The sequence below is a fragment of the Oryzias latipes genome, chromosome 14 (genome assembly GCF_053564925.1).
Source record: "Oryzias latipes strain Hd-rR chromosome 14, Olatipes_Hd-rR_3.1".
Taxonomy (NCBI): Eukaryota; Metazoa; Chordata; class Actinopteri; order Beloniformes; family Adrianichthyidae; genus Oryzias; species Oryzias latipes.
Window position 1 is genome coordinate 19,875,443 of NC_136250.1, and position 21,469 is coordinate 19,896,911.

The window sequence follows — 21,469 nt, forward strand, 5'->3', positions numbered from 1 at the left end:
AATGGTTAAGCTTGCATAAGCATTAGTCATGCTCTCCCCTCAGGCGACAGTTAGGATCTACTCTTAAAAGATCTGCTTCTTTACATTTTCAGAGCTTCTCCTGTCCCACAGTCGAAAGTTTCTTTTTAGCCCAAACCACACAATGTGTCTTAGAGTCAGCCTATAGCTGTAAATCAAAGCCAATAGAAGCAAATACACCTGCTTTTACTTCCAGAAAAGGAAATCTGCAGTCTAACATGGATATAGACTCACCGGCCACTTTGTTAGGTCCTCTTTGCTACCGGTTTGGACCCCATTTGCCTTCAGAACTGTCTTAATTCAGCAAGATTACATATTCAGAAAGGTACATACCTTAGAGAGTTTAGTCCATATTGACATGACAGCATCACACAGTTGCTGCAGATTTGTCTGTGGCAAATCTACCATGTTTTTTCAATCTCCCATTCCACCAGATCCCAAAGGTGATCTATTGGGTTGAGACCTGGTGACTGTGAAGGCCATTTGAGTCCAGTGAACTCATTGGCATATTCAAGAAACCAGATGATTCCAGCTTTACGACATACACACATCCTGCTTGAAGTAGCCTTAAGAAGGTGGTTATAAAGGAATAAACAGCGACAATATTCAGATAGGCTGTGGCATTGTACCCATGCTCAGTTGGTGCTAAGGACCTACACCACCACCACCAGTCTGCACTGTTGATACAAGGCAGGATGGATCCATGCTTTCATGTTGTTGACACCAAATTCTGACCCTACCATCCAAATGTCGCAGCATCCGAATGTCCAAATGTCTCATCAGACCAGACAATGTTTATCAAATCCACTATTGTCAACTTTTGGCAAGTTTGTGTGAATTGTAGCCTTAGTTTTCGGTCCTTAGCTGATGTGGCACCTGGTGTGGTCGCCTGCTGCTGTAACACATCTGCCTCAAGGTTGGATGTGTTGTACGTTCAGAGATGTTCTTCTGCAGACCTCGGTGGTAACCAGTGATTATTTGAGTTACTGTTGCTTTCCATCAGCTGGAAACAGTCTGTTCATTCTCCTCTGACCTCTGACATCAACAAGGCATTTCCACCCACAGAACTGCTGCTCACTGGATATTTTCTCGTTTTTGGAACATTCTCTGGAAACAACCATGCCACGTTCAAAGTCACTTAAATTTCTCAGAGTATTGCTGAGAGGGAAGCTGATCGAACCTATGGTGTAACCTCAGGGCTGCTCTGGAAATAACAGCTGAATGGGTTAATCATGCAAGTCATGCAATGCTTTTTTATGCTGAAACCATAATGTATTTCCCTAATGTTCATTTAAACAGTGTAATTAATTATTTGTAGGACTTGACTGAGAATTAATAAGATTCCTTTTCTTTTATTATTGTTGGCCTTTACTTACAGATGTGAGCAGTTCTGCTCTCTGTGCCCTCAAAGGATAAGCAGCTGAGGAAATGGAGCGTGAATTTTATCAAACATCTAGTCCCTTGATAATATGCCTCTGCTCCTGTTTGCTGCTTTTTCCCAAATGCTTATTTGTGCTTTACCAATCATGATCTGACCTGTTCTGACAGAAGTCTAAGATGCTTATGTGGTGAGCAACACAGAGGCTTGTTGTCTTCATTTAGTATCATAAGAGAACGCCACAAAGTCAATAAGAGTTATTAGTGAAAATCATAAACACGTATCTTTAAAAGAGATAGCTATAAAATTAACCCACACTGAAGACAACATTTAAAATGAAATGTTCAAGTTAATATAGATTTAGTTTTGACCTAATGGAAATGCAAAATTTAAGACTTAGCTTAGCTCACGTTACAGTTTAGTTAAAGACCCACTGCGATGGAAAAAATAATGTTTTTGGTGACATGTATTAAGTACATTAAATTCAGGACTGCATTTCTGGGTATTGCGATACCGCGGCCATCACGAAGATTCTCCCAGGGCTGCCTACTCAGAGTCAATCGGTGGTTGCCCTAACTTCTCGGCTGCCATGGTCCTATTCGTGCCCTACCATGGCTCTTCCAGGGGCGACGCTTGGGGGCGGGGGCATGGGCTTGCTCCTCGGAGCGGCTCTTTCTTGGCTCCTCTCTCTTTGTGTGGGGTGGGGGGCTGGGGGGTCAGCGATGGGACCCCTGGACTGTGGCTCAATGCTGGGGGACGGTTGTTTCACACTCCAACCAGGGGCCAGTCAAGCAGATCTCCCCGATTTATCCTCTTTCTCATATAATCCCTTATTACGGTGAGAGGGGGGAGGGCTCAGCCAGCGATGCACCTCCATGCAGGGAGAGGGATCCCTGAGTTTTCTGGCAAGACCAAGAGCCGAGGATCACATCACATCTGAGCCTGGGGGTGTCTGTGTCCCTGTGATGCGGGTTCTGATCCTTGCCCTTGAGCGCTGGCCTTCCAACAGTGGGTGAGCCTGGTCGGGACATATTTTCAACATTCCTTGGGAACTCCCACTTCTCTTAGCAACAGTTGTGATTTTTCATGTTTTTTTCATACGGCTGTGGTGCAGCGTTAGGGTGGTTGACCTCAGATCAGAAGATCACAGGTTCAATTCCCATCTTGCCCATCCATGTGCACCGCACATTGCCTCTGATGGTTAGAGTTTGGCCCTAGAGTTCGGCAGCAGAGCATCAGTGAGTAAATAGGATTGTAAAGCACTTTAGGTCTTCAAGGAAGGTGTTTTACCATTTCTTTATGATTTCTTTTAAATCCATTTTATTTTCTTAATTATCTGCAAGCAGTATTTAGTTCTGTGAATGTCTGTATTGTGCAACTTTTTTTTTTTAGAAACAAATTGTTTGATAAGATCTGCTTTGTAAATAAAATAAATTAAATTGGACAGAAAGCTGACCTTGACCCTGACTTTTCTGCTGCAGAATGGGCCAGAATTTTATGAATAGAACAGATTTGAAACATATAAGCTATAATATCATCCATACATAAAATCATATAAGTTTAAATTAAAAAATACAACCTTTCCCTCTACTCAAGGTTCTTCTCAGGATTCTTTTTGCAATGTTACCCATTGCCAGCTCAGACTTATATATTTTCTATTGTACAGTATGAAGGATATATTTTTGCCTATTCACCTTTAGAAAATGCATCGCTGTCAGATTCTGCTGCATGTATATTCATTAAAGACCTTTAAAAGCGGCCAGCTGAGAGTCCCACCGTCAGGAAAGTGAGGGTGGTGATGCGCCTCAGGTCTGCAGTAGACTGGCACACATTCTTAGTCACAGACCCCCATGTGTAGTGCTGTACGTTAAAACCTTGTTTCAGTTTGTTATGCATGCAAGAGGGATTTCGTTATGTGATGCTGTTCTTTTTGGAAGCAAGTTTAAAGCAAATGTTGGTTAAGAAAAGGAATCTATCAAATTGAAGGGCCAGCTAAAAGGCAGCTCTTGAAAGCACTGGATTTTATTTTTCTATTTCAGTGCTCTTTTTCCGTGTACTAAGAATGGCTGAATGGCTCAGTTAGCTGTGTGCAGGACGGGTTTATGGGAAACCAGGGTTTGATTTCCAAGGAGGGGATATGAGCTTCATCCAGTGTGGGCCCTTGGGCAAAACACTGTCTGCTGCTGCATAATTATGCACTTCCCACCCCCAAGTCTGCATCTCCCTGTGCCTGTCCCCAGCCCGGCAAAATACAGGATTGGCATCCTGTCTAAAAATCTCTGCCAAACTAAAAGTGCGTATCAGTGAAAGTTGAATCCCTGTGACAAAATCTGAAAGGATATACCGAAAAGTGAAAAACCTTTTTTTTTGTACTAATGCTTCAGTTTTTATATCTTTATGTGAATTAAAACAAAGTTGACAGTCCGGATTTCCAGTCAAGACTTTTCACTCTGAATAATCGAACCAACAAAAGATGAAATGTAGACAAACAAGTAATAAGTACGGTGGCCATGAAGTGCAAATCATATCTATAAATCAAAAAGATTTTGACGTTTGTCCACCATTTCAGGCAAAGGTTATTTGACATAAAGGGACACCGGACATCATCCAATCAGTGACCTCTCTACCTACCTTTTTCAGTCTGTTTCAGTTTTCTAACATTTCATTTTGTTTTATGGAAGTAACTGTTGTTTTCCAAATACTTTGGGTTTATTTTTAGCGTTTTTGTATCTTGAATTTTTTTTGTTTGTTTTCTAAAATGTAAAGCTGTGTTTGTTTATATTTATTTTGCTTTTTTAATTTTCTTTGTGATGTTTAAATTGTTTTTGCATCGTTTGATGTTTTAAGTGACTTGCACTTCAGGGCCACCTTAATTAAGGCTAATAATGTAATCAGATTTTTTTGTTTTATTATTTTGAACGATATCTTTTCATTTAAATCCAGCAGCGCACCATTTTAGGTTTCTTGAGTTTTAACTTATAGACCTGTAAAGTGTCAAGTAGTAATAGCTGGTGTTCCCGAATGTTAAAAAAATTCAATAAAACTTATGTTTTGAAACAACATTCCTCAAACCGGGAGGGTCACCGATTCATTTTGTGTTCTATGATGTCATCAGCTGTTTTTCGAAACTGTCATGTTTCCAGTTAGACTAATTTATTATCCCTAATCTAATTAGTATAAATTCAGTTAATGGAAACACAGCTTTAGATAAGTGATGGAATTATACAAGTTTATTTCTCAAAGACCACTGAAATTTTTAAATTAAATTATGAAATTCTTTGAGGACCTTAACGTTTTTGTAGAGCAGCATTTAAAACTTAGCTAAAATGAGTTATATGGCATGAGCTACAAATAAAGAAAGGAAATGTTTAAAAAAAAAAAGTACAATGTACAATATGGGAAAATTATAGAAGAAAAAAATATTTAAAACAACCTTGAAAAGTGCAAATCCTAATACTGGCATCTTTAGAGATAAGTATAAATAAACTTCTGAAGATAGTTCAGTTACGGGATAAACTATGCTGAAAAAGGGATCTTAGATCTTAAAGGTAAAATCCTTACTTAAAAAACGTAAATATATGGAAAGCTAGTTATCCCTTTCAGCAGTTTTAGAATAACGTTAGGTTTTACCCAATTTATTGTGATTAAAATGCAGATGATTTCAAAAATGTATTATATCCACACAATCAACATTCAGAATGTTTTGATACCAAAATATAGGCTATTTTGATTTTAAGCTGAAGGTTTGCCATGAAGAAGAATACAAAATCTCAAGTGTGAAGGCTGACTCAGTAATTACACAACCGTTTTTTTGGTAGTAAAAATATCAAACTGTTTCTGTCTGGAACGGTACTGACTAATTGCGCAGAATCAGGCACATTTATAAAGCAGTTTGAGTCCAGGTGAAGAAAGTCCTCTTCATTTTTTCTCTTATGCTGCAGCCATCCTTTGCTATTTCAAGTCACATGTGTCCTCTAAGTGCATAACCTTGCAGCACGACTCGCATCACTCAAGACTGCAGAGACAGATTTAGATCCATGATGCAACACTTCATATCTTAGCATGTGTTGACCAAAACGACAGAAGTATTAGCAGACATTACTCTGCATTTGTCAGCTGTGTCATCTAAAAACTTCTCCTTTTAGTTTCTCTCAGTCTAACCCTCTCTTCTCCTGTTGGCTAGATTAGAGCTGACAGTGTGTCTCTGCTTTTAATTTTTTACATCACCTCACTACATGCTTTTACGTAACTACCCCTCCGACATTTATTTTTATCTCTTGCTTTTGCAGCTTCTCTTTCTTATGTTAAAGGCATAATTCTGTCCAGTTACTTTTATTTTTAGGATATTTTTTATTCAAATCCCCAACAGACTGACAAGGGAGATTTATCTACATTGGATGGTGTTTGTGTTTATAGTTCTCACAATTAGCTCCTAATTTTTTTAGTAATGAATGATTCATAAGCAGGTTATCATTTGTTGTGAATTCAATAATAGAGAATGTGGCGGCCTTAACTCAGTCACTGGTCAGCATCAAAAACTCTTGCACTCTGCTGCCACCTGTTGTTCCATGATTGACACCACAGTACTATAGAAATAAAGCTCTTTTTTTTTTACAGGGGAATTAAATATACAGAATTAAAGGACATTTAAAGGGAACAAAATAGCTTTTTTATTAGTCTTTGTGTTGACTCACAATTACCAACACTTTTTGTTAAAAACATGTAAAAATACATAAAAGCAAAACAGTTTGGTTTATTAGTGCATGTTGTGTTTTTTTTAGTTGTTTAGATGCTATCCATGGTTTTATTACTTGTTCATGGTTTTATTTAATATCTTAATGATTTAGAGGATTCAATTATTCTAACACTCACTAACATCAGGCAAGGCACACTTCAGTACCAGACCCCAATATAGTTTATGTCTTACTTGTTGTAAGCACCATTTTATAATAATAATAATAATAATAATAATAATAATAATAGTAATAATAATAATAATAATAATGGATTGGATTTAACTGGGCTTTTCCAGATGCTCAAAGTGCTGCCATTGTGTCCATTATCCATTCACTCTTCATTCATACTTGGTGATGGCAGGGGCGTGGCTGCCAGTCCGCGCCTACGGTCCCTCTGACCATCATATATATATGAGTTACTGATTGTCTTGGACAACATGGAGGGTAGAAATCAAAGACTGTTGTTCCACGGCCCAATTTACACTGATGAGTACAACTTCTGACAGGTGTCAATCAGATCATCATCAAAGCTGCATCTCTTTGGAGGTGTTCTTGGTCTGCAATGGTGAACCAGCAACAAGGTCAGAAAACAAACTGGGTTCCATTTTAAACAGTTTTTGTGTTTGATTATAAAAGAGTATTCACTCGAGTTCAAAAATGGGTAAAATGACATAGATATACAAAAAAGCAAAACGTAAAGGCTAACAAACTGTCTTACTCTCTTTTTCATTTCATTATTAGAAGTGCTTACCTTAACATTCATTCCATAATGGTTAAAAAAATTACAAATGGACCGAGCAGTTTTCTTCTGGAAAAAATAGTTTCTGGTGCCCGTGGTGTGCGCACCAGAAACATATTTTTTCTTTTACTGTGATGTCTCTTTAGGGGCTCCGTATGGTTCAGACTCAGACTTTGAATTCAAAAGTCAGCATGTTTGCTTTCAAGAGATACAATCTTCATTCATTTTACTGGGCAATTTTTGCACTAAAGCCCAAGAAAAACCCTACCCCTCCAAATGCCCCTAGGGAGGGAAGAATTCGGATTCAGTCTAACTCTATCTGTTTTTTATTAGAAAGCTCAAGTCACCATTCATCCTTTCCTAAAAACAGATCCATCCTGTTCTCTTTGTAGAAAAGCATCACCAAACCATGATGTTTCCACCACCTTGCCTCACAGTTGGGTTGGTGTTCTTGGGACTTATCTTCCCCTCCAATCATGGCAAGTGGCGTTTATACCAAAGACTTTTGGACTATTTTGGTTTCATCAGACCACATGACACTCTGGATGAGATACTATCGTGGATGGCGCAAGATTTCTTTACATCTTGACCAAGCCTCTGTTTTTTGAAAAAGTACTAACACAGGTGAAACCAGCTCGATTGATTGTCTGATTTCCTTTTATTTTCAAACACAAAATAAAATTGTTACATAATGATAAATACTAAATAATAAAGGGCTTGAAAAAGGAGTGCGTAAAAGAAATATTTTGTAATTCTCAACCCATCATACAATATTTGAGACATTCATTTTTACATTGTAAACATATAATAATTATTCATATAAACACAAAAGAATTAAATAAATAAGAAAAACAAAGCAGTTAGGTACCAGAACAGCGTCCCGCACCAGCCAGAGTAAATGAGAACAACAGATTCATCATCACAGAGATGCAGCTGGCAGTCAAAATATGTCAGTGGAAATACACTGACATGCTGTGCAGAACCTTTTTCATTAGATCTGTGAGAACAGCTTATAAGGTACAGTAGTTTTGCGAGAACGTCCTGTTTTCACTCAGATACCACACTGCAAAAACAGGCTTCTTTGAAATAAGTCAAAAATTCTTACCCTGTTGGCAGATTTTCTTTAGCCCTTGTGCTATCCTAGGCACTTTAACATTGGGAGTTGGGTCATGTAGACCCACTAGACAGTGCGCTGAACCTTTTTTCGTCAATGATTTGTGATCTTCACTGGTGTCCATGACATGAAATCTTTCCACCTTTATCCACCCTTGTCATGGTAGGGAGAACACGTCAAAGTAAGGGTGGGCTCATCTAAGATAGCACAAGGGTTTTAAATAAGCAAAACAATCTGGCCATAGGATAAGAAAAATGGTCTTACCAGAAACTCTAAAAAGAATTCCAGTCATTAAAACATGTGTTCTCAAACCAAGATGATTTTGCTTTTGAACAACTTTTTTCATAAAATTATTTTTCTTACAACAGGGGGAAAAAAAGACAATTTTTAAAACAAGGGGGGCTTTTTCATATTTTACGATTCAATTTATGCAGCAGACAATTATGTAGAATAAATACAAAGCAAAAGAAAAGAACATTTAACCTGTAGTAACTAAAAATTAGAAATTGTACTTTATTCTATTTTGTTATATAGTGTCCACATGTATGAATGTGAATGGGGGTCATTATTGTGGGTTTTATCAGAGTGTTACTGATGGGATTGCACATCCAGAGGACCCCACTGAAAATTAAAAAGAAATCCTCCTACTAAGTAACAGTTCTGTTAATAATTCTCAGGTGGATTTTTTTATTTTTGATATGTTATCATAGTTTTGGAAACCATCCTGCGATTGCAGTGATCTTTTGGCTGCTTCCCCTTTTTTCCATGAAATCATCTTTCATGCTGATTTGTATGGAAGTGATTGTGTAGCATAAATAAAAAGAAAAGTCAAAACCAGAAATGCTTTTACATTTTCAAAATGAAGCTGCATTTTTTGACTCAAAATTGAGAAAAAATTGAGAAATGAAAAGGCAATCCACCAAAATGCTTTTTCATTTCCTTCCTCAACACAGCTTTTTCTGTCACTTAATTAAAATAATAATGAAAATGGTATTTGACATTTCATTTTTTTTAAGTTCTCTGGTAAATGTGTAGCATAATTCATTAGAAATGCCTAATTTGACAATTAAAATGGATTAATAGAAATGCTTTTTAATTTTCAAATTGAAGCTGCATCAAATGACTCAAAATTAAAATGAAAAAACAATACTTCAAAATGCTTTTTCCTTTTCTACTTCAACACAGCTTTTCTGTCACTTAATTAAAATGATAATGAAAATGGTATTTAATATTTCATTTTCAAAAAGTTATCAGGTAAATGTGTAGCAAAATTTAGAAATCAATTTAGAAATGTCTAATTTGACAATTAAAATGGATTAACAGAATTGCTTTTAAATTGTCAAAATGTAACTGCATCAAATGACTCAAAATTAAAATGAAAAAGCAATATTTAAAAATGCTTTTTCATTTTATACTTAAAACCGCTCAATGTGTGTCATACTTAAAACGAAAATGCAAAGTGAGGATTGCATTTGCATTTTAACATCCACCCTGCAAAATCTGTAGCAAAATTCATTAACAGTGAGCATTTCCAGAGGGCAGGCGGAGCGATGACGTCACTGCTTTCTCTGTGTGTCCGGCTGCTAAGAGACACAGACAGACTAGGAGCAGTGGAGCTTTCTGTTAGCGGCAGAGAAGACGGCTTTGTGTTGGTTGTGAACTTCTGATGAGTTTACACGGCTTCTAAGGACTACATAGCAGCATGTCCGCCTTTTGCGGTGCTCATTCGGACTCACCACGGACAAGCTTTTGTTCTTCGGACCGGCAGCTGCCTTCGCACAGCGGAGCGCGAAGCTCCCGATCATGATCGCCGAAGGTGGAAATGCTGTTATGATCTGAGAAACCATCATATGAATTTGTGTTTCCAGGGGTGTCCAGAACAAAAATAAAGACTGATGTAATTCCCACATATTTACAAATTTATTTGCAGCTTCGCGCTAAATTTGCTGTTTGATGACAGCTGGAGCCCCATCAACAGATAGCAGATTTCACCATGCTAAACGTTAGCTGGTTGGACCAAAAACACACACTCAGCGTGAAGCTGCAGGAGACTATCTTCATAATGTGCTTTTATCACACAGTTAAGATTATATTTAAGGGCCTGCTCGATCATATGTTTTTAAATCTGAGCAGTCAGACGACGCTGAAGTTGGCTTGCAATTCACAGCTTCTGATTCCCTAGGGCACTAAAGGAACATTCTGCTGCATTTTTTGCATTAAGATCACCTAAAACTTGGTCCTGTTCACAAACCGCTGGACATGGACTGCTCAAACCTGGATTCATGGATCTTAATGCGAAAAATGCAGTGGAATGTTCCTTTAGTGCCCTCGCGAATCAGAAGCTGTGAATCGCAAGCCAACTTCAGCGGCCGAACACATGGAGAAAGCAGTGACGTCATCGCCCCGCCTCCTCGCTGGAAATGCTTTTTCTAAATGAATATTGATTATCAAAAAAAAATGTCAAATACCATTTTCATTATCATTTTAATTAAGTGACAGAATAAGCAGTGTTGAGAAGGAAATGAAAAAGCATTTTGGTGGATTACTTTTTCATTTTAATTTTGAGTCAAAAAATGCAGCTTCATTTTGAAAATGAAAAAGTATTTCTGGTTTTGACTTTTCTTTTTATTTATGCAACACAATCGCTTCCATAGGTTTGGGAATAGACTTTGTACTGAACATTGTTCATAAGGCAACTGGAGTTTAGGTTCAAATGTGCTACTTGCTGTTTTATATTTAGTGCTGTACAGACCACTTAAAACGGTCCTACATCACCTGTGCTAAGGCATTTGACACTGCTGATACAACTGGCACTTTACTGTGCTGTTTATATGACGGAATTTGCAAAGTGGCTGTGGTGCAGAGGTAGAGGGATTGACCTCTGATCAGAAGATCGCAGAGGTCATCCCCTTCATTTTTTGAGGATGTAACTACTATTATTTTATATTTTTCTTGTTGTGGGTTTCTCTTATCTGAATCAATTCACCAAAATGTTGTCTGGCAGGTTATTAAAGAGGCATTGAGTTTTGTTTTTTGGTCACAATCTCTAAGGTGACTTTGTCTACATGTAATAAATGCTGAACTCAAATTTTAAAAGAGCAGGACAACCCATTTTTTTAAAAAAATATTTAAGAAATTTTATCAAGACAAATTCTACTAGTCCCATTGGCAGATTTTTTTCACTCCATACAAGGTAAAAAAAAATAACGTGTTCTATACTATTTCACTTGTTTTAAGAAGGACATGTTTTCCAGTGACCACAACTGGTCTTTTTACAGATGGTCTCCAGCTTCCCCCATGGTCTTAAATCTGCTGGAAGTTTACATGATTAAAGGAACAAGACCCTCTATTTTTTTCTGCTGCATGCTCCTGATCGCAAAATAGCTGAAAAGTCTATGCAGTCCGGTTGTTCCCTCTTTCTAAGATTGGCATTTGGTAGATATTATTGAATCCACCAATCCTCTAAAGAAATATCCCCAATCCCACTCAACACTGAAGTGAAGGAGCAGCAAAAAAAAAACAGCCGCCACAGTGATGGCGTGTAAGGGAAACAGATGTGACGACAGACTGGATCTGTGAGCACAGACGGCGGAGCTGTGTTAGCTACAGAGCAGAGAAGAGCTCTGAGAGACTAGCGTGAGGATTTTCGGATAAAACCCGTGCATTTTGACTACAGTCACCTTATTTTTTCTCATTTTTACAGTCACTTTATTTTCAGTGACTTTATAGTCATGTGAAAACATTGTAGAGATTGACAATAAAGTTTACTTTGACTCTGACTTTGATTTTCCAATGCAAAAAACCATTTTGCATTTTCATTTATGACCCCCCATGGTCCGCCATCATAGAAGGATCGGGCGGTTTTTGGTTGGGTCTGACAGTTTTCCGATGACTTTCAGGCTGGAAAACTGTGTCACTATCTAGCAATCCTGCACAGAGAACGAGAGTCTGGAGTATTTCAACAGGAACTTCAAGACGTGGACGACCTTAAAGAAAGCTCCTCTGTGATCCACATGAACCCTCTAGGGATCAGCCAATGTGCGTTTAGATCCCTCCCACTTTCACTGATTGACAGACAAACTCAATCTGCTGAAAAAGCTCTTCATGAAAGTCATTCTAAAAAACAGCAACATGAAATGAAAAGCTACTTTGGAAAATGTTGATTTTGAAATCCAAGGTTCTGAAAAAAGCCATAGAATTATAATAATATTCAACACAATTAAAATTAATATTTTAAAATGCTGTTGTTTTTTCTTTAAATTGACAGGTTTTTAAAGCCAAATGAAATATATTTAATAATATAATGGCTAATTTAAAATCTGTGTGCAGGTTTTCACAACTTCATGGTCTTTTTACATATTTATGAGAGATTGATTGGTTGATTGTGTATTTACACAAGGTCATATTTATTTATTTAATTATGAACAGTTTGGGACTCCATACTGAAAGGTACTCTACTTTCATTTAAGTAAACTTTAATGAATAGATTTTTTTTCTTTGTTAAAGCACATAAAACCATGAACCATGAATGAATCAGATCTCCTTTTTGGGAAACTGATGCCATATGAAAAACAGCTATTTCAAAAACATCGGTCTGCCAATTGATATTGACATACAAAATGCACGGCCACTGAACATGTCTTGAAAGTTGAACCAGTTGAAATCTAACCAATCAGGGGCTCAGATTTGGTAGGGACAAATGGATGACGTCTCTTTTAATTCACGGTAGTGCCAACTGTTTGAAAATTGATCATGGAAGAGAAAATTAATATTTCCAGTCTTTTTTACATTGGAATAGATCTGTAAAAGAAAAAGCCTGGAGCAAGACTCAAAAGATTTACATCGCATTGACATTTTTTTCCAAGTCTCTTCCAACTGTAGGTGGTGAACATGTGCAGGTAAACAGAAGAAAAGGAAACAAAAAAGAAGGCTCTCCCTGCTTGTCCAGTATAAAAACAGCATGGGTTAAATGCACATTGAGCGCGTTCTTCCACACATATCAAATGTCTTCATAGATATAATAATTTTGTTTAGAAGCATCTGCTAAATTTGAAACAATTTAAATCAACAGATTTATCTACAGTGTGAGGGTAATGCACTGATTCAAACTCACACAAGTAAAGCAGCAGCCTTCAGAGCTACAAATATCTACATGCTCATTAGGCTAAACACTGTGATCCAAGGGAGCAAAGTATCAATTTGAAGTGCTATTGAACAGAGGTCCTCATTAACCTCTGGGCTGAGATTCATGGCGTTCAAGATAGGAAGGCAGGATTAGATGGATCCAATGTGAGAAAAGCGATATGTGTCAATCCTAAGTGAATGATGTTCACCTGCCCCCATCTCCCATGTCAGGTAATGGCATCGCTAAATGCATCCATTTACAATCACACCAAGGGCAACGAGGAGGCAGAGAGCTGGAGAGACTGGAGGGGAGGCTGATGGATGAGTATAGAGTGAAGCACAGAAAAGAGGGAGTGGTGCAGAAAGGCGGGAGCTGCCGGTGTCTGTGTTTTGTGATGGGGAGGGGATAGTCAGAAATTCAAGAGTCTGCTTAAGGAAGATAGCTGTGCCCTGGTGAGACATCCAAAGATCCAGTGGAAAGACAGAAGAAACCCGTGAGGAAAAGGGCAGCGAAGGAAGCAAGAGATTGAACAACAGGCTGACGGGGAATAAAACGGAAGACCATTACTCTGCATTGTTTGAACGGGCTGGTTTCCACAGTGACAACATGGGTGCAGTGGTGGGCACTTTGACCATGCAAACCAAACAGCGAAGACCATCAAGAGGTATGTCAACACTAGAAGGAAAGGAAAGATATGTTATACTCAATGCATTTCAGTTTTTGCTTTGTTCAGAAGCAATTAGTAAGTAATTAGGCAAGGAAGTTAGTCTGCCAACTGTTAGAGTTTATTTTTGTAAACATTGTATACATCTGATCAAATTGAAAAGTTCAATAACCTGCTTAGACTAATCAATTTTTCTAAAAAGATAAAATATTGACTATTAAAATTTTTTAATGAAAATTGCAGATGTATTTGTTTTACAGAAACAAGGGTTATGGAGAAATTAACATACAGTTGTATTGAATTGGACTGACAGGACGTGCAATGAAAATAGAACCCTGAATTTAAACATTTGTTTTCTCTGCGGTTTGGACGTGTGACTGAGCGCGTGATGGGTGAAAGGGAAAAGCACCGCAAACGAGGGTTTTGGAGCGAGAGCATGTGAATTAACACGCAGCTCACATATCATACCGTTCCCTGGCCTTACGCTTGAGAAGCCAGTTGTCATGGAGACTGGGTTGTAGGGGCATAAAATGCAAACACATATTCCATGAGGGTGAGCGCGGGGCTTTATGAAAATAAAGGGAGAGATTAGAGGAAAAAGTAGAGAAAAGCAGCACATACATAACGATCAGATAAGAAAAAAATATATTTTCCCATCTCCTTTTACATAAAATCTTTGCGTCAAAATAGAACTTCAGTAGCCTGTAAAGATCCAGGTTGGCTTGTTTAGGTTGGATGTGGAAAAAGCACCCTATAGGACCAGCTGTGCACCATTTACAAAAGATAAAATGCAAGAGATCAAGCTTTCCCCTTGGGGAGAAATTAATATTGGAGCAGCATTAGAAGATAACTGTTTGCCTAAATGTCCATCCAGAAAGCCATCAAACATTTTAACTGCAAAGAGACCTCATCCGTGGGATCTAATTTGCCAGAAATTGCACATAATTAAAAAAAAAAAAGTCAAATCCCTGATTACATTAGAAGGCTAAATGAATTCTAAGAATAAGCAAACAGTTGCATAACAATAAACCTAAATGATATTACAATTTTTTTACCATATTACAGACAGAAAATCCGGTAATTTGCAAGAAGGCAAAATTGCTTTGAATCTTCAAAAAAGTACATCATAAAACTACATTTAAAGTAGTCCAAGTTCAATGACTTTAATAAGTGAAAAGAAATTTGACAGGTACAGTAAGAATTTTAGTTATTCAAGCATAGGAGAATGACTTTCAAGTACCATATGTTTGCGGTATATGCTGTGTTTTTTTGCACAATTTTGCCAGGGGAGCAGCTTATACTCAAGAGTGACTTGTAAATTATAAAAAAAATATATATATATATATATATATATATATATATATATATATATATATATATATATATATATATATATATATATATATATATATATATATATATACACATACATATACATTTGTACATGCTCATCTACTAAGGGTGCAAATTTGACGCCTGAATGGCGTTTAGTGTGAACGCAGCATTATACCTGGCACTTCTCAATCAAAAAATGTGACTAATACTCCATAGCAACTCAAATAGGTTTTTTATTTATTGTTATTATGCATTTATTGGCTCCTGCAACGCAGGTGGAACTTTTTCTCTGGTACATTAAACATCGACCCTATTGCCAAATTAAAACCCCAGAAAGCTGGCAGCTTTTTTAATTTTGGTCTGCAGGAGTTCTCAGAATTCAGATCTGCCATATTAAACTGTGAAAGTCTATTATTTGAGGGAAAGACGGCAGAGATTTCTAAAGCTTTGAAGTCCTGCTTTTGTAATCTGTCCTTTTAAATACAGATTTTGAGTGAAAGTGTCACACAATGTATCCATTCGCCTCATATCCTGAGCGCTTATGCTGCGACTAACCAAGTGCTTTGATCCTAAAGACACATGTGATGAGTAAAATGTCGTATTTGTATTAAAATAGACCCCTCGTTGTTCATCTCCAGAAAATCCCAGACATGGACAAAATTTGCTTGGCCTTAAAGTAAAGTGTTAACATTTTTTTTTTCTTTAATATTTTTAAATATCAAAGAGATCCTGATGTGATTCAACATGAGGTTACCATTTTCTTGCTCTGCACTTTAGCATTTACAGAAAGGCCAGAAGGTTTCTGGGTTAAAAAGCCACAATTTGTTAAGAAGTAGATCTTAAAGTAGCTTAATGAACATTTAAGCTTGTGAAAGAGAAAAGCAGTCAAACTAATCTCACTTCTGCTCCTAATGTTAAATAAAAGCAGACTCTAAAATGAAATGAACATAAACTTGAACTATTAAAGTATTATTTCTTGGCAAAAGATAAAAGTGTATGCAAATAACATTTGGGGGGAATTCATTAACATAAAAGGATTACTTTTAGCTGATTACTTTTATAAGATTTAACAGGAAGTTGAAGGGTGAAGGGATTTAATGTTAAAGCTACAACATTAATTGCAAACCATGTATTTTTTACACTGCAGTTTAATATTTATAGTTTTCTATTTGGCTTTTTACAAAATGTTGCATTAATTACCATGTGCTTGGGTTTGGAAATGTTTTTAACAATAAAATGTTTCATATATCCTGTGTGTGTATTTTTAAGATAATGGTTTTGTGAACCAGAAAAAGATTATTTTTCTTCATGTTTGTCTAATTTCTAATAGAACAATTATAAAATCCAAATTTGCACCAATAACTATAAGGAAAATTGTAGCAACTGTCAGCAACAATGCAGAAACAGGTTTTCATGGGGGTGTAGCTGTGAGAATTCAACCTGCAGCATCTTTTTAACATTCGGTTTGAACCTGTTGTGAAAGCAGAGTTGAATAAATCATTTATTATGGAATCACAGAACTTGTTGTTGGGTTCCTGCTGGCTCCAAGAAGCCAAAATCCCACAGACATCTTTTAAGAAATAAACAGCTATCACTCAGTTATCCTATAAATCACAATAATCATTCTTACTCTGATATTTGATTTTTTACTTTTTTTCCTAATCATAATTTTTTTAAGATATTTTTTTCTTTATTGCAAGTTTTTCAAGATATAAACTGACCAACCAGATGCCTCAATAAAGGTATGTGGTCTCATGTTGAACGTCCAAAATGTTTGATTGACAGATTCTCCTGAAGACACTTTCAAGTGGTAGGGGTGTGGACTTCCATCAAGCTCCATCCTGATTGAAGAGAGTGGTTGCCATAGAAATGATGACTCAGACCGACTTGGACCAATCACTGTTTACTGACATTATCTGGCCACAACAATATCATGAAAAAAATGGTGACTGGATTGGCTTCATTTGGCTGGATGTTAGCCATTTTCAATGAATGACATCAGACTCACTCAGTCCAGTTCTCGTACACAGTCAATGGTTCAGACAGGCTTTGAATTTGTAACAGTTTTAAATGTCCTCTATACTCAGTCGGGCTCCATTTATTTTTCAAACTAAGTTCCGTAATCTGAATCCAAGTTGTAGAGATTTTTCCTGTATAGATGGTCATTGCATGGTCATTTACCAGCATTTCTTGCATAATTTATTGGAGTGATCACTACTGATGGTGAAACTGGTATTGCAGTAGAAAATGTCGTTTTGGCTTACAGCCCACACTGGAAATATGTGAAGAAATGAGAAAAATCCTTGCTTTGCTGGTGGGTAGTACATCCCAGGATGGCAGTCTTTTGTCTCTAAAGATTCACCTCACATTGATTTCAAGGTGAATGCACCACATGGGACTTGCAGGCACTTCTTTTCAAGGGAAACATGTGATGCCATCCAGAAAGCGCTGCAGGAGCTGAGATGCATGACAGAGCAGTTAACCACCACTAATTATCTCCATCGTGTCATCATGTTACACATCCTCATACTAGGTGCTGGTAAAGTGTAGGGCAGCTGTCACACTATTTATAACAGAAATTTTCTGACACCTCTCTGTGTGTAAGAATGAATTGTCTTGTTTTCATGCTGAGATTTTGCCATCTGGTCAGATTTTTGTATCACTGAATAGTCCCTCTTCTTCATCAGCCTTTGAGAATCAGCACTGCATGTTTGTCATTCATCAAATCTCAGTGTAACAGGTGTTGTTCTTCCTCTCATCACAGCTTTTTTTTCCATCTTGCAGTCTCCCTTCTTCCTTTTTTTTTCCAAAGTCTGAATCTAATCAATCCCTCTGCCTGCTTCCTCTTTTCAAGCTCATTATGTTCCATCTGTTACATTTGACAGGGATCAAAGTAATGAGACAAAAAGGAATAGAAATCCAGCTACACCTTTACTTGTGGTTATGAAATGAACTGTCTTATCTTAAAGACCCAATCCGATTAAAAATCTTGTTTTTAAATTCTTGTGAATCTTGTAAATCAACACAATTTGAAAAAAGAGGGTATTTGTAGAAAAAACACTGGGCAGGGCCACAAGCTCCCTACTCTGCTCCATTGTGATGCATCCACTTGTAGACAACTACATCCATGTATGTCTTTGTTTTCCTCATCTGAGCCGAAATCTGGCTCAAAACTACGGATGGATAGCTCCAATATTGCTCACCATTTTTTTTTTGCACCGCTATAGTTAGGTTTGGTTTGTCAGGGGCTGTAAGCTAGCAGGAGAGCACGTAAACAGAGAGCTGTAGCGACGGGGAGGGGAAGGGGGACCACACCAACAGTCCCGCCCACATTTTAGAGGTGAATTTCTAATGAACTACTGCCGCACTGCAGAAGCTGTCCTAGAAAACGACACAGGTGTTTTGATTTTGGCTGCAAAAAAAAAAAGATCAGGCTAAATTAAGCCATTTTTTTAATTTGAGCTGTTCTAAATCATCAGTGTGATAACTGCATAATAAATTATAATTGCAAGTCAAGTAAATGTGGTGCAGAATAAGTAATTGGCCCTCTTCACGGCGCTCCTGCCACATTTATTTGTTCTGCTCTGCAGTATTTGAGTCACATTCACTTCATAGTAAACAGAAGCAGAGAAGCTATGCCGTAGGCAACAGTATATGCTCTGGACAGTCACAGCTGTTGCGTGCATGACATGAAGACCGATCATCTCTTTTCTAAAAGCACTGGAGCGATGACGAGCAATTGATATAAAGCAATGAAGAGTAGTGAGCACGCAGACACCCTCTAATTAATACTGACGTACATCACAATATAATTTATGTTTGCTTTTTAGTGCGTATTTCTTCTAATGAAGACAAGAAAAGGGCAGTTTAATATGTTTTTTGGTAAAGGTTCCATTCTTTAGTGACAATATTATCAAATAACAAATAGTTTCATTGGCAGCCAAGTAAAGTAACAGAGGAGCCTTTGGCGCAAACCACTGCAACAAGCAAGGGTTACCAGGGAAACAGTCAATTTTATCAGAGGTGGTATTTATTCTGCATGTTTATTCTTCTTATATAAACGTTTTATTGGAGGGGATTAATATTTTCAAAGCTTCAATAGAGTATTTCAGCCTGCTGCAGGTGAATTTTAAAACACATCCTGTTCTGGCTCAACCGTAATGTTATTTAGATGCAAATGTTGACTGTATTTGTGAGCGTGTTTGTAATTACGTCCCCGTCTCAACCTGAATGTCTCTTTGTCTCAACCACAGCAACCATTAGCTGAACTTGATAGGATTTAAACAAAACAGCACCAAAGGGCTGTTGTTAAGAAATGAAACATAGGATTGAAGTAAAAGACTTTGAACATGATTTAATTAGAATTTCCTAAATCCATCTATAAAGACAGATATTAGAGAGAACCACAATATTGTTGTAACAGCAGCTATTTATCTAACAATTTTATTTAAAGGATGGATGGATGAAATTTTAAATTTTGCGTTTGGAGAGTTTATCCCCGAACCAAAATATTATTCTAAAAGAAATAAAATTTTCTGAATGAGACCTAAACTAGACTTGATTTACAATCCAAGTTTTAATATACAATTTTGAATTTTATGGTCAAGTAAAGTCTTGTACAGTAGTACAAAAACCTTAATTCTCATGCACCTTTTTTTTGTTTGTTTTACAAAAAGCCTTCTGCAGTTTCCTGCAAATATGTTAACAGTTGCACCACTTGAAAAGAGGGATTAATGCATCTGACCAGCTCAGACTGAATCCATGCATTTAAAAAAATAGATATTTATTATATAAAACTGTTTGGATCATTATAAAACATATGGGTAAAAAAAAAGCCTTGGTGTGTCACTTTTGTCTACACCAGGGATGTCAAACTCATTTTCACTGAGGGCCACATCAGCATAGTGGCTGTCCTCAAAGGGCCATATGTAACATATATATAACTAAATGTACTGAAAAATAAATGCAACTAGTCCTTAATGATAAATAACTTATTATTTATTTATCATAACTTTTTAAAGTGACAATTACAGTTGCATAGAAAACATATGTTTGCTTGTTATTTTAGCATAAATCCTTTTACATTTGATTCTGTCAGGTTAGGTTATATGACAGTGTTTCGGTCCTAATGTATAGCTGCCCAATCTGATATTTTAAGTCAGATTCCCCCTAGATATGAATTAATACACACCAATTTTTTATTTTATTTTAAGAAATTAAAAACTTTGATGCTCTCGCGGGCCACATAAAATGACATGTTCACGCGCCGTGAACATGAGATGCAAGTTTTTTTTATGTAAGTTTTTCAGTCCCATCGCAGCCCATAGGTACAAATCGGGTGTTCATTGATTGCGCACTGGAAGTTCAACCAGTTGAAATTTTGACTGCTAAATAGCAAAAACGCGTTCAGGGACTCGGATCTGGTAGTGACGTGTGGGTTGCGTCCTTTTCAAAACACGGAAGTGCCAACCACTGTAAATATGACCACGAAGGAGAAATTAGTCATTACGGTTAGCGCATGGCCAGAATTCTATGACACCAAGTCTTTCATATGACGGAATAGAGCTGTGAAAGTAAAAACCTATGGCAAGGTTCCTGAGATTTGCACCGATTTGACCTTTAATACCAAGCCTCTTCCAACTGTTAGTACTTGCGCTAGTATCAGGTAGCGACAGTCCTGTGTGAACACTGTATGCTAAATGTGCGTTCAAGAACCTGCAGTCTGCATATTTTGAAATCTATTAGTAAAACCTTTGGTAAGATGTATTTCTGTGAAGGATCTCACATCACAATCATACCATCTGATTGAGCTTTGAGTCTTCATCCACACATATCATCATCAACAAATGGCCATTTGTACTTTTTCCCCTCTTGCAATGCTCTATAAGTAACTTGTGGACTTTTGTTCAGTTCTCACTAAAATATTGTATGTCACATTTTACAACAGCAAAGAAAATGATTTTCCAAATGTGTGGGAAATTACATAGACAGTTATGGGTAAATAGATATATTGGCATAAGGGCTACAGTCAGAGATCCTTAATGTTGAAGATTAGTTCACATATAGTTTTGGCTTAAATAAATAGTTTTCATCACTTAGTAGGCAACAGAGTAGAATTCATTGAATTTTTTGTCTGAATTATGTATCTAGTTTTGACTAGAACTTGTTAATTTTTCATATAGGAGATTGCTTATGTAAATACATCGCATATCATTTGTCTGCTCCATCGTTTCACATCTCCATGCCCTAAAAGAAATCATCCGTTTTTGTTTGGATCAGCTGCTTGGTTGTGGCTGTTTGCTTGTGTTTGTGAACTCATTGGTGGGCCACTGCTGGATGTTTGGCTGTTAGCACTGTCTT

General features: G+C 37.1%; 1 protein-coding gene across 3 annotated transcripts in view; it reads left to right on the plus strand.

Annotated features, from left to right (window-relative positions):
* The window catches only part of kcnip1b (Kv channel interacting protein 1 b), a 30,070-nt gene that overhangs the window by 3,268 nt on the left and 5,333 nt on the right, over nt 1–21,469 (plus strand). The window contains exon 1 of one of the 3 annotated variants that reach the window (XM_004076569.5): nt 13,431–13,774. The exons of 1 other annotated variant lie outside the window; for it this stretch is intronic. In XM_004076569.5, the coding sequence (XP_004076617.1) occupies nt 13,717–13,774 (58 nt within the window). In that variant the 5' untranslated portion in view covers nt 13,431–13,716. Of the gene's footprint in view, nt 1–13,430; nt 13,775–21,469 lie in introns of those variants that run through there. One more of the 3 variants, XM_011483698.4, reaches the window with a different exon arrangement.